The sequence below is a fragment of the Empidonax traillii genome, unplaced genomic scaffold (assembly GCF_003031625.1).
Source record: "Empidonax traillii isolate 1590-97213 ecotype Southwest subspecies unplaced genomic scaffold, ASM303162v1 scaffold468:size725061, whole genome shotgun sequence".
NCBI classification, from domain to species: domain Eukaryota; kingdom Metazoa; phylum Chordata; class Aves; order Passeriformes; family Tyrannidae; genus Empidonax; species Empidonax traillii.
Window position 1 is genome coordinate 464,727 of NW_020955661.1, and position 12,395 is coordinate 477,121.

The 12,395-nt window shown below is 47.2% G+C and overlaps 1 protein-coding gene across 4 annotated transcripts in view; it reads left to right on the plus strand.

Moving 5' to 3' along the window:
• CASTOR2 (cytosolic arginine sensor for mTORC1 subunit 2) overlaps nucleotides 1-10,702 on the plus strand; it is a 118,185-nt gene extending 107,483 nt beyond the window's left edge. The window contains exons 4-10 of one of the 4 annotated variants that reach the window (XM_027895797.1): nucleotides 215-347; nucleotides 1,606-1,729; nucleotides 2,264-2,374; nucleotides 3,719-3,801; nucleotides 6,284-6,378; nucleotides 10,461-10,561; nucleotides 10,664-10,702. In XM_027895797.1, coding sequence (XP_027751598.1) covers nucleotides 215-347; nucleotides 1,606-1,729; nucleotides 2,264-2,374; nucleotides 3,719-3,801; nucleotides 6,284-6,378; nucleotides 10,461-10,526 — 612 coding nt within the window. In that variant the 3' untranslated portion in view covers nucleotides 10,527-10,561; nucleotides 10,664-10,702. The other 3 variants (XM_027895793.1, XM_027895795.1, XM_027895796.1) reach the window with 3 other exon arrangements.
• The last annotated feature ends 1,693 nt before the right edge of the window (nucleotides 10,703-12,395 follow it).

Sequence of the window (12,395 nt, forward strand, 5' to 3'; positions counted from 1 at the left end):
TCTCCACACTCTTCTTAAAAGCACTCTGAGGCTCATACTGGTATCACCAAGTGTGCTTCTGTAAGACACTTACCCAGAGGGTAATTATCATTACACACCCGCTAACTCAAGCAGGAGTCGTGTCCAGTTTGCATGAAAACATGTGCCCTCCACTACAGTGTCTTGTCACTTCTGGAGCCCACTCATCACCAGATAATCCTGTTGTCACCTCCAGGTGCGTGAGCGAGACCTGCCCTTCGTGATGCACACGCTGGCTGCCGAGTTCACCATCCTCAGAGTAGTGAATGGGGAGACAGTGGCTGCTGATGACTTTGGGATAACAAATGGATTTGTCAAACCAAAACTAGGTAAGGACCGGCACAGGCTCAGCTTGCCAGGGAGTTGGTCTCCATGACACATGGGGTGGAAGTCCTGCCTCCTAGCTTCCTCCAACATTTGGGGGGAATGCTTATCCTGTTGTAAGATAATAATCTTACAAGGCTATCCCAGTACAACCAAGGATTTGAGTAGGTTCTTAACTTTCTGAGCAGTGCTGATGAGTTTTGCTGAATTTTGGCCTTTTAATGCTCATTTCACATCTCTAGAGGAGACATACCTTTTGTAGGATAGAAGGTTAAAGTACAGTTCATTGCAGTTGCAAAAAAACCATTGTCTGCAGCCCATATTTCCATGCTTCAATGTTCCAAAAGAAAATGGCTTGTTTAAGTATTGCAGTGATGCATCGAGAAGATTGTTGTTCAACTTCTACACTTCAGTGCCAGTGAGGATCAAGGCCACAATGAGCTCAGGACTGTACAAAAGCTTTGGATGTTTGCAATCTAGAGGAACAAGCATCAAGCCAAAGGACACAGTTAGGAAAAGGAACAAATACATATGTTTAGCTAGAGACGTCTGTGTAACTTTTTGCCCATAACCAAAAAAAACCAGAGACCAGTTTTGATGAAGTGCCACTCAGTTTTGTCACTCAAGAGCTGTAAATCATCTGGTTTAAGAAAATGAGGCTTAAACAAAAAAAAGCATTAAGGAAGGGCACAGTGAAATGTGTTGATTAGGCACAGGTATGTAGTTTACTGTGTTGCTCTATTCACTAGTTGCTTGCCTAAATACTGGCTGCTTCTCAACCACTGGCTGCAATGTGTTTGCCAAACTGTTCTTTGGCAGCTGGTTTTTCATTTTTCCAGATATTATCATCCCCAGAAATGAGGGAAAAGAGGACAGACTGCCAACAGCCACAGCTGGAGAAATGCCTTCTATAGCCTTGCCTTTTAAATGGTGGAAGCCTGAATTTTTTTCCACTCTTTAGTTTGTCTTGGCACCTCCTTTAGCTTGCCCCTCATCTCATGTGGCTGCACCTGATGGCGTGAAAGCCCTTAGGAGTGGAGAGCTGGGCTGGGTACTCAGGGTGATCCCACACTGTACCCCAGGGAGAGCAGCACAAGAGCAGGTTGTCCACAGGTCCCTCAGTCCCTGTCTGAGAGCCAGCATGTCTTTAGCCAGCAGATACCTTCAGCTTTCTCTGCGGCTGCTGCCAGTGCTTGGATAATACGAGAGGAACCTGCTGCAGATGTGGCTTCACAGTTGTGTGTGTCTGTGTGTCTCTTCCAGTTCAGAGGCCTGTCATTCATCCCCTTTCCAGTCCGAGTAATATGTTCTGCGTCACCAGCCTGGATCCAGACACCCTTCCTACTGTTGCTACACTCCTAATGGATGTCATGTTTTACTCCAATGGGTAGGTCACTCAGGGAAATGGGCTTCCAGCCTGGTGTCTGGAGGTGCATATTCCCATTGCTCCTCTGGGATGCCCAGGGATCTGCTGTGGACTTGGGCTGCTCCAGTGCTCTGGACTGGGGGAGGGAGGTTTCACAGACTCAGGAGGGTTGTCCTGATAGGTGGAAGCCCAACAGGCTTGAGGGTGCCCAAAGAGGGTGCTGGTTTTGGAAAGCTGAGCTTTTCAGAGTGAAACTAAGGGCAGCCATGTGGTCAGTGTGCTGCATATCTGCACAGCTGGCTGGGCTGCTGCCCCTTGGTGCCTGTGGCTCCTGGCCCACAGCCTCATGCGAGGGGACCTTGGGGCAGGGATGGGAGAGGTCTGTCAAATGTGGAGACTGCCCTTTTCCCTCCTGCAAAATAAAAAAATTAAAAGCAGTATAGAGTGACAGGACTCTGTGTCACTTCCCTAAGTCAGTGTATGAACATTTCTGGTTTCACAGCGTTCTTGTGTTCTTCGAGCCATAGTTAATGTTCATCTCCTCTGTTTCTTCAGAGTAAAAGACTCGGTGGTGGGCAATGAAGACTCGGGACATATTCGCTTTTTCTCTTTTTCTCTCATCGAGGGTTATATCTCCTTGGTCATGGATGTGCAGACACAGCAGAGGTGAGCATTAGTCTTAGGGTAACCTGGACCTCTAAAAAAGCACCTGGAATGTTTTCAAAGGAGCAGGAAGCAACTTAGACTCCTTCACGTTAATTATTGGGACTTTCATTGCATCGTTGTCATGGGCCTGTCCACCCTCTCGCTTTCCTGAGTGAAATCTGGCATGTGAGTTCCAGTGTCTGAATTTTGGGCTTGTCTGTCCAAGCCCTCAGTGAAATCACAAGTCAGTGTGATTTGGGGTTATCTCACTTTCAAAAGAGGAGTGGTTTTGGCATTTTTATTGTATTGTTCATTAACTGTGCTTTTAAGAGCAAAACCCAAAAAGTGTAGCTGTTTGAAGTTTCACTGATGAAGGCCAAAATCAGGAAGGGGATGTCAGGGACGCTGTCCTCCTGCTTTTCTTTGACACGTGGCTGGTCTTCGTTCAAAATTTTGTTAGGATGATTATGTCCTGAGTTATCCCTGTGCAGTGGGAGCCCATGACTCGTTTGTCTGAAAAGCAGGAAGTTACCAGGGGAGCAAATATCAACCTCTCTGTGTGTTTGTGCTTCTGCAGCTGCACAGCACAGAAGGCTCTGAGGTCTGGAGGCTGGAGAGGATGCTCTGCTGAGACTCAGTGCTTAGATCTGCTTTTATGACACCGTGTAGTGTTTGGGTTTGATTCTTGGGGGCAAGTCCCCTGCCCCAGGGACTTTTTTTTCAAACTATTAATTGCCCTCTTGAAAGTTTCTTTGACCTTATTGGAGTAAACCTTTGCCTTCCTTCAAGACTGGCCAGAGGGCTAGAGCTCCAGCCTGGGCGTGGGAAACCTGGGAGACCAATTCTCCTCCCATCACAGGTTGCCTGGCTGACCTTGGGCAAGTCTCTTACCCACTGGTCTCCTTTCCCCTGCTAAGAAATAAGGATCTCTGCAGAGATACCAGGGACCTCCTGGGGATAGTATGGAAAGAAGCACTGATGGTGCTCAAACACAACAACAGTGGTCGACATTTACATTCCTGAGAGCAGGTATGGAAACATATTCCATCCCTAGGTGTGTCCAAATGCAGCTCAAATGAAACCTGCACAGTCTCAATGTTTGTAAAGCTGGGGCACAGCCTGTTTCTTAGAAATCTTTTCCTGTGCCTCTCTCACAAGGATGCCGACTTACCATAGAACACCTGGAGGGGCAGGCAGGTGCATCTGCCCCCCTTGCCTTGAGTTTTCCCAGTTTGCCCGAGCTGCTGCCCTGCTGCTGTTGACTCCAAATGTTGCAGGGATGCAGGAAGAGCAGATCCCCGCAGGCAGAATCTGACACACTGCTGTGTTTTAATTGCCATGTTTGGTGCTCCTTTGCTTTTACAGATTCCCTAATAATTTGTTGTTTACAAGTGCTTCTGGTGAGCTGTGGAAGATGGTGCGGATTGGTGGGCAACCCCTTGGCTTCGGTAGGTGACATTTGCAGCATCAGTTGGTGTGCAGGCAGTCAGTCGCCTCAGGACCTGCAAGGAGTATGGAAAAATCCATCTGAGGATGAGGGGTTTTGAGAGTCAGCAGCTTAACATGACTTTGTGAGCTGAGATTTTCAGACAGGAGAAGTCTGACTCCTACCTATTAAGCCAGACTTCTAAATGTACTCCTGAAAGTGCTGCGTGCTTGACAACTCCAGCTCAATTGCATTCATCTGCTGGACTTTAGGGGGCTACTTCTGGGGGTCTGATTAAAGAGAAAAACTGGGCAAAAGGTGGCATGGAAATGCATTGTAAATTACTGAAATCAGTGGTCCAAAGGCACAGTCCAGTGCGGAGATCACAGAATCACAGAATCAGCCGGGTTGGGAACCCGGCTCTGAGATCATCCAGTCCAACCCTTGATCCACTACCACTGTGGTTACTAGACCATGGCACTCAGTGCCACATCCATTTTCATCTTAAAAACCTCCAGGGACAGAGAATCCACCACCTCCCTGGGCAGCCCATTCCAAAGAATGAGCCCTCTTGTCGTACTGACCCTTGCCTGGGAGAAGAGACCAACTCCCATCTGGCTACAGCCTCCTGTCAGGGAGTTGTTGAGAGTGATGAGGTCACCCCTGAGCCTCCTTTTTTTCAGGCTCAACAACCCCAGCTCCTTCAGCCTCTCCTGACAGCACTTGTGCTCAAGTCCCTTCACCAGCCTCACTGCTCTTCTCTGGACCTGCTCCGGCACCTTCATGTCCTTCCTGAACTGAGGGGCCCAGATCAGGTTATTCTCTGACTTCAATAGATTTAGTATAGATTTATAGCTGTCCAAGTGGGAGTCCTGTTTTCAGATGTTTCACATTCAATGCTGCAGGTTTTCTCTATTCAAAAAAATATTGGTCCTAAGTAACACAGAGCAAGTGCTTCATGCCTGGAGGCATGTTCTTCTTATTTTTGTGTCCCCTGCAATTTCAAGGCTCTGATCTGAATACTGCAACAAAGGCCTGATCTTCAGGAAACACGGGGAATCCTTCCCATGGGCTCTGAACTAGTTACAAAGTACAAGCTTCAAACAATTTCTGTAAAAATGTTTGGCCAATTTTTATATTTAATTGCAACTTCTACACCAGACAACCAAAAGTAGCAAAAAGGAAATCTTCACGTACCTTCTCTTTAAGCATCTTAGAGGCAAAATATGTAGATATGTCACTGATGGCACATCAGGACAATGACCAGGTCCCTACATATGTTTAAATATGCGAACTTAAAATCAAGTTGAAATGTTGAATTCAGATCGGTGAAACTCAAGGTTTCATCTGAAAACAGTGTTATCATTTTATCTGCTACGAACAAGACAGATGAACAATTTAAATTTAAATTCCATTTAAAGCCCAGAAAGCCAACCATATAGCCCAAACAGCCAACCAGATCCTGGGCTGCATCCAAGAGAGCGGGGCCAGCAGGTCAAAGGAGGTGATTTTTCTGCTTTACTCTGCTCTTGTAAGACCCCACTTGGAGCACTGTGTACAGATCTTGTGGAACTGTTGGAACAAGTCCAGAGGGGGCCACAAAGTTGATAAGAGAGCTGAAGGACCTCTCTCCTATGAAGACAGGCTGAGAAAGCTGGGGCTCCTGAGCCTGGAGAACAGAAGATTGTGTGGAGACCTCACATCACCTGCCAGTATCTGAAGGGACCTGCAGGGAAGCCAGAGAGGGACCCTTCATCAGGAACTGCAGTGACAGAACAAGGATTAATGGGTTCAAACTGACAGAGGGGAAATTTAGGTTAGATATTAGGAAGAAATTTTTCCCTGTGAGGGTGGTGAGACATTGGCACAAGTTGCCCAGGGAGGTTGTGGATGCCCCAGCCCTGGCAATGTTCAGAGTCAGGTAGGATAAGGCCTTGAGCAACCTGGTCTAGTGGGAGGTGTCCCTGGCCATGACAGAGGGGTTGGGGACTAGATGATCTTTAAGGTCCATTCCAACCCCTTAACATTCTGTGATGATTCTGTGATGAAATTGGCATGAAATCCTGTCTCAGGGGCTCTGGTGGCTGCGGCCTAGGAACCATGTCGCCAGGCTGACAGGTGGTTCAGCATCTCCTCTCTCAAAGGTGCTGAGCAAAGTGTTTGATAGCACACAAAAGTGGAGGTAAAGGGCATATGAGGCTGGTTTTGGTGCTTCCTTCCTGAACATCAGTCATTTCTTTGGACCTCTGAAAATGGTTTCAGTTCTAATGTTTGCGCCTTTTGAGATCTGCATTTCTCTGTAGCAAAAAGAAGGTAATAAAATTAAATGCACCCAAAAAAGCCTAATACTGTGAGAAAGAACACATTTTATTACAGAGGTTCCTTTTGGTTGGAATTTGTAAAGACAAACTACTCCCTGTCTCCCTGTGTAACTGTGGAGTTGGTGAGCCCTGGGAGTTCTGCAAGCCCCTCCAGACAAAGATTGATTTTTTGTCTCCCCACAGATGAATGTGGAATTGTTGCTCAGATTTCTGAGCCTTTGGCTGCAGCCGACATCCCAGCCTACTACATCAGTACTTTTAAGTTTGATCACGCATTGGTGAGTATGAAGACAGCTTTTTTGCAATAGGGCAGATCTTTTCCCTGGGAGAAAACTCATGATGAGAATGTCATTTCCATCTGGATAGCTTGTTGGAGCGCCTTTGCTTCGATATAGCCCAGCAGACACCTCTCCAGCCTCCTTCTGGCTGTCACTGCCCTCTGTCAGAGGCTCCTGAACCAAGCCCAGCCCTACCCAAAGGCAAAGCTGTGTTAGCGAGTGTTGTTCTGGAAAAAATGCTGCTCCCAGTTCTTAAAGACTTGCAGCAAGGGAGACTTCACAGCCTCCTCGAGCAGTCTTGTTAACTGCATCCCTGTCTTTTATTAGAAAGAGCCACAAAACCTCTCCCATTTTGCTACAGACATAGTTGCAGGCTCCAGACTCTGAGGACGGTGCTGTCACGACCCACCCTTCAGGGGAAGGTGCTTCTTTAGGTGCTTCCTTGCACTTAAGGGTGGGCCATCCCAGATGCCTCTGTGTGTGGGGAACATTTTGGAGAGTCTCCCAGTAGCAGACCCCTGCCTTCATCTCTTGGGGCCTGCATGGCCCTAACCTTTGTGTTTCGAAACCCATTTCTTAGCTCTGCTGCTCTTGCATCTTCCTCCTCATGGTGCAGACCTTTGATAAAAGAGCAATAATTGCCAGCACAGCAAGGGAAGGCAATTTTGAAGCAAATAAATTTGTTGCCATGTTTGTTTTCATGAGTGCCCATAAACAGAGTTACAGTGCAATCATCAACATGAGGGTCTTGCCATCCTTGCAGAGTTCTGTTTTATACTGATGGATATTTTACTTTTTTTGGCCTACCTTTGGTCTTCCTTTGGCTTTATAGGACCCCCTCAAAAAGGAGGAATTTCCCCAGAAAGGGAAAATTGCTGTGCCTTTAGCCGGAAGCAGAATTACATTGTCTTGGAGCCCCTTTCCCTGGTCCTGAGGAAGAGAGTCAGTAGCCCACGTGCTAACAAAGCTACAAAACTCAGCTGCATTGTGCTATTCAGTTGTGGGTTTTGATTTTTTTAAAATGTGCCATTTTTTGCATTATACTTCTCCTTTCATCACTGCAAATTCACTGCTCAGGCCCTACCTTTGACCTGTGAAAGCTCCAGTGAGTTCAAAGAAGGTTTTGAGGGGGGTGGGGAAGAGCTTTAATTTCACAATTGGTATGAACCATTAGCAGGTCATGTGTGTAAAGAGTAAAAGTAAATACTGTTTCAGATAGCAAAGGTCAAAGTGTTGTATATGTTTGTCTTATTTTCTTGAATTCTAACTGTGCTGGTAAGTTAATGAAACACCATTTAACAATCAATACTGTTAGCTTTGCCTCACATTCCTGTCATTGTGTGGCCCCAAGTGCCCACTCTCTGTGCAGAGCACAAGGTGCAGAGTGCTTCTAGGTGTCAAGCCATGTCTGGAGAGCTCAGCCCTGTCAGTTAAAAGAGGTCTTTAACTGAAAACTTGTGCCATGCAATTGTGATGACTCTGCAGGCAGTTCCACCCTGTTGGAGAACTTCTTCCTGTTGCCACCAGCCCCACAGGAGGGGCCTGATCTTGCCTCCCATCAGCTGGAGGGCATTGTGGGGCCATGCACTGAGGTCTGCAGATGTTCCTTACTCAAAGCAGTATTCAAGTGTTTTTCTTTGCTACTTCATGTTTTCTTTCTCTATGGTTTGAAAGCCTTTTCACCTGGACAGTGCTTTTTTAGCTGTCAAACTCCTCCATCCTTTGGAAGGTGCATTTCAAGCCCTCCTCTGCCTGACTTTACTCTAGGCACACTGGCTGGGTTTCATGTGTTTTGGTCTCTAGGGTGTTTGTGTTGGCCAAGACCCTGACCTAGGTTTTGTCATGTTTTCCCTAACTTTGCTACACAGATACCATGACTTCTAGTGACATTTCTAACATGGTCTAAGTGCATCTTGAACCCTTCGTCTAAATCCTCCCTGTCTTTATTTGAGGTACTGACCAATTGTCAACAATTTGGAGCACTTTATAAAAGCTTGTTGTTCCCTTTGTTCTGGTTTTTTTTTTTTCCCTACTCTGCATCTTAAGGTGGTTTTTGTTGCTGGGGTGTAAATACTGAGGTCTTCCTGCAATGCTATCACTGTAGATGTTTGCCCTGGAAATCAGGACTTATGCTTGAGAGGAAATCAAGAGAGACAGTGTTGGAGATAGGAACCTCCAGGCCTCTGGCCTGTCCCCTGGGTGATGAAAGGTCTGGCAGGTGACTGCCACAGTTTCCAGCTCCCTCTAGAGAGAGCAAGGGAGAAGAGTCCCCTTTCCATGTGCTCTGCTCTTGGCTGCCTCATGCTCACAGATGCCTTGCTCTCCTTCACCAGCATTTTCCTTCTGAAGAGGCTGAAGCTGTGTCTGGGATGTAGTTTGGAACTTCACTTCTCCCTTAATGGTTGGTGCTTTGATCTGAGCACTGCCTGAGAAGTGAACGCAGTGCACCAGCTGTCCTGGACAGGGATCATTTCCAAGGGCAGGGAGAGGTAGAATTCCTCCTCTGTTGCCAAAAATAGGATGGGTCCTGCAAAGGTCCCCTCTGTCCTGGAGAAAATCCGGCCCAAAGCTTTGTGGGGTGATTGATACCATTTCCATGCCCTTAAGGGAGTCAGACATTTTTCAGGGAGTGAAGAACCAGCCCAATGTGTTTCAGGCAGTAAGTGGGTCTGTGCAGGTCAAAGTCAGTTGGCCAGAACTGGCCAGTGCTGCTTTCTCCTGCTTCTATCCAGTGCTAACAGAGCATACGGAGAGAGCTGTTCTGCTGAGCATCACTGGGGCTGACAAGGAGAGTGTGGTTTGAAAAACTGACTCCTGTGCCTTTTTTCATTATCTTCTGGAGAGGCAAGGAGTCAAACAGCTTCTTCCTCTGCAGTGTTCAGTGTACTGGGAAAAATGATGGAAGGGGAAGTAATGGAAAGTCCTATTCCCAGTGCCTGAAGGCATGCTAGGGTTTTCTTCCTAACCCAGAAGAGTTCTCTGTATGTTGTTTAAGATTATTTTCTTCTTTTCCAAGATGGTTTTTGTTCATACATCATCAGAATTATTCCTTCTTCCCATTGGAAAATTGAACATTTTTCTTGTTATTTCTCATGGGTTTTTTCCTCAGTTTTGTTAAAAGCCTTGATGAAAGTCACAGTCCAGTTGTATTCCGACTGTCTGAGCTCTGGAAAGTGTCAGTGAATCCAGGTATTGTGCTCCAGGCCTCCTCCTCTTGCAGAGCAGACAGTCCTTCTTTAACTTACTTAACATGAATTATTTTGGCTTCTTGCAGCAGCTCACACACAGTTTGTTTTTCCCTCTGTCCTCTTTCCACTTTCCAAGAGCTGCCTGTTCCCTGAGCAGTGTCTTGGAGTTCATGTAATGGTCTGATGCCCCTTTTTGTCTGATGTAACTTTACTTGTGATGTTCTTTTCTACTGATGACAGTTGCTCTGAGATCTTTTGCATCTTCTGTTACAAGAGATTTTTCTTGCAGTAAGTGTGAAAAGATACCCACTAATAATTTTGTATATGGACTTCTGTGGTTAAATCTCCTCATGAGATTGGATAAGAAAGCGCAGATGCTACACCACACCATCTGGGAACCCCACCACAAGCAGACTGGTGGTTCTCTTCTTTGTTTGATAGGCGTGTTCTCTTGTCACCCAGCATGGTCTTCCCAGCTTATGGGTCCCAAACCTGTAGGATGCCCCTGAAAACCCCATGGAGCCCCAAGGCAGCCCCATAAATCAATCAGCACAGGCACCTTGCATGAGCGAGCTCCTGGTGTACAAGGCCTTCACCAACAAAAGGAAGGGAAAGGAGGGGAGAGGAAGAGGAGAGAGAAAGAGAAGCCCCAAAATAGTGGCCCTGCCACGAGCACCCACCATATGACAGTAAGTCAGCCGGTTCTCACTTAGCAAGGGGATAACTTAACTCCAGGGATACCATGGCTAACGGGTGTGTCTTTTCTCAGTGGAGTTCAGGTGTCCAGCAGCAAAGTACCTGCCTCCTTGGGATTCGTCTGGCTTTGTCTCCTGCCTCTTTTCCATGTCATCAATTTTGCTGGAGGTCATGACCTTTCTTTTTGTTTTCTTGCAGGTACCTGAAGAAAATATAAATGGTGTGGTCAATGCACTCCAAGTCAGTCAAGCTGAAAAGCATTAGAAATGTTCTGAGCTGGTTCCAGATGCTTTTTATTATTTTTTTTTTCTCACAGTATTTCTTGAAAAAATCTGATTACAGAGAGTGACATGAAAAAAGACTGTGGAAAGCTGAGCAGAAACAGCTCCAATAAGCCTTTGTTTTAATTATTATTATTATTGTTATTTTATTAAATTTATGAATGAGGAGAAGGAGGAAAGGGAGTTCAGATGGTTTCCTGATGTTCAGCTCCAAGGTGTACTCTGCCTGTGCTCTCAGTGTGAAGGAGCTGCCCAGGGTCCCTGTCTCTCCCCGTGGAAGTGCTGCTGAAAGCAGCAGGACAGGCCAAGAGCACATGAAAGGTCTGTTGGCTCAGAGAGCCCTGAAAACCAGAAACAGAATGCAATGTGGAATTAAACAGAAAAGACATCACACAGTGCTGGCTTGTCTCCTCGCATCAGACTTTCTGAGGACTGTCTATCCCTACCTGTGTCGAGATAGGATGGGAATTGGGTTCTGTTTTCCCTGACAGAACTGCTTAGTGTTGGAAAAGGGGAAAATATCCAGTTGTTTGACTTTTCCTCTTTTCTGTTCTCCCTGCAGTCAATGCCTGGCTGCTCTGAGAAAGCCTGGCCAGGGGGAGAGCTGCTCTGGTCAGCTTCTGGCAAGTGGTGTCACCCAGACTTCTGTCTGCATTGAAGCTTGGCTGATTTTGCCCAGTTTCTCCCAGTCACCCTTTCACTGCTCCCAGCATCCTCCTGCTGGGAGGATGTCTCCTGTCTCCTGCCCCCAGGCAGCTGCTGTCCCCTTGCCCCATATAAGAGCCATCCCCCAGCCCTCGTGCCCCAGGGCCAGCAAGAGGAGGGAGGTGTCTTTTCTCCTGTCTCCTCAGGTTTTTTCTCATCCCCTCTGTACCAGGGGGATGCAGAGGATTGCACGGGCTCCCTGGAAATCTGCTCTTGCACAGCACAGGCCACCTTGGCCAAGAGCCACAGCAGGTTGTACCCACCGGGGCCAGAAAGGTGCCCGAGCCCCTTCATCTCCCAGGTGGAAATCGCTGCTGGCTGGGGTCTTAATCCATGAGGGTTTCCACTGGATTCAGTGTGCAGCCCTTTGAAAGTAGAATGGTGCTGAAAATGCCTAAAGTCTGAGGTGTTTCCATCCGATCCTGTCACAGGAAGGTGATGTGGGCTTTTGCTGCTCCAGGGCGGCAGGAGTGTGTTTGGTCCTGGCTTGTACCCCAGGAGGGTACATTAGGCCTGGGGTGCCACCTGGCTCTGCGTTGTGCCCTTTGCTGCTCCCAGCACTGTGGAGGACAGTGAGGACCAGTGCCAGGAGAGCAGATGTTACTCAAGACGTGGATGCCAGCAGTCTGCCCTGTGTGTGACCGTGCAGCAAGGAGTGGTGAAAGGAGAAACTGTCTGCAGAGGACCCTTCTTTTGTGGTTAGCAGCCCAAGTATATCTTGCATTTCTCAACTTCTTCCACTTCATTCTTGACGTAAAGAATTTGCAGATTTTGCCTTTTTCTGGAGGGTTTTCCAGCCGTGCTTCAGACACAGCCTCTTGCAGGATTTTCCTGAGGCTGTCATACAGTGTGAGCCAGGGTTTTGCACTGATCTGGAGGCAGTAAGCAAGCACCTGAGGTGGTGCCATGGACATGGCTTTTACTGTTGTGTAGGACACAGGCTCACAGCTCACTGATTAGTTCTCCATTCACAGTTCTGGAGGCCTGAATGTAACAGTTACGGTTTCTGATGCTGCTGGGCCCAGACAGTTTTGAATCTGATTTTTCATCAGTGGGATGTTGTGTGGCAGCTAGATAAGGAATGAGAGCATCCATGGGAAAACCTGTGGGTCAGTCTCCTTGGTTGGCTATACCTGAGCTAAAGCAT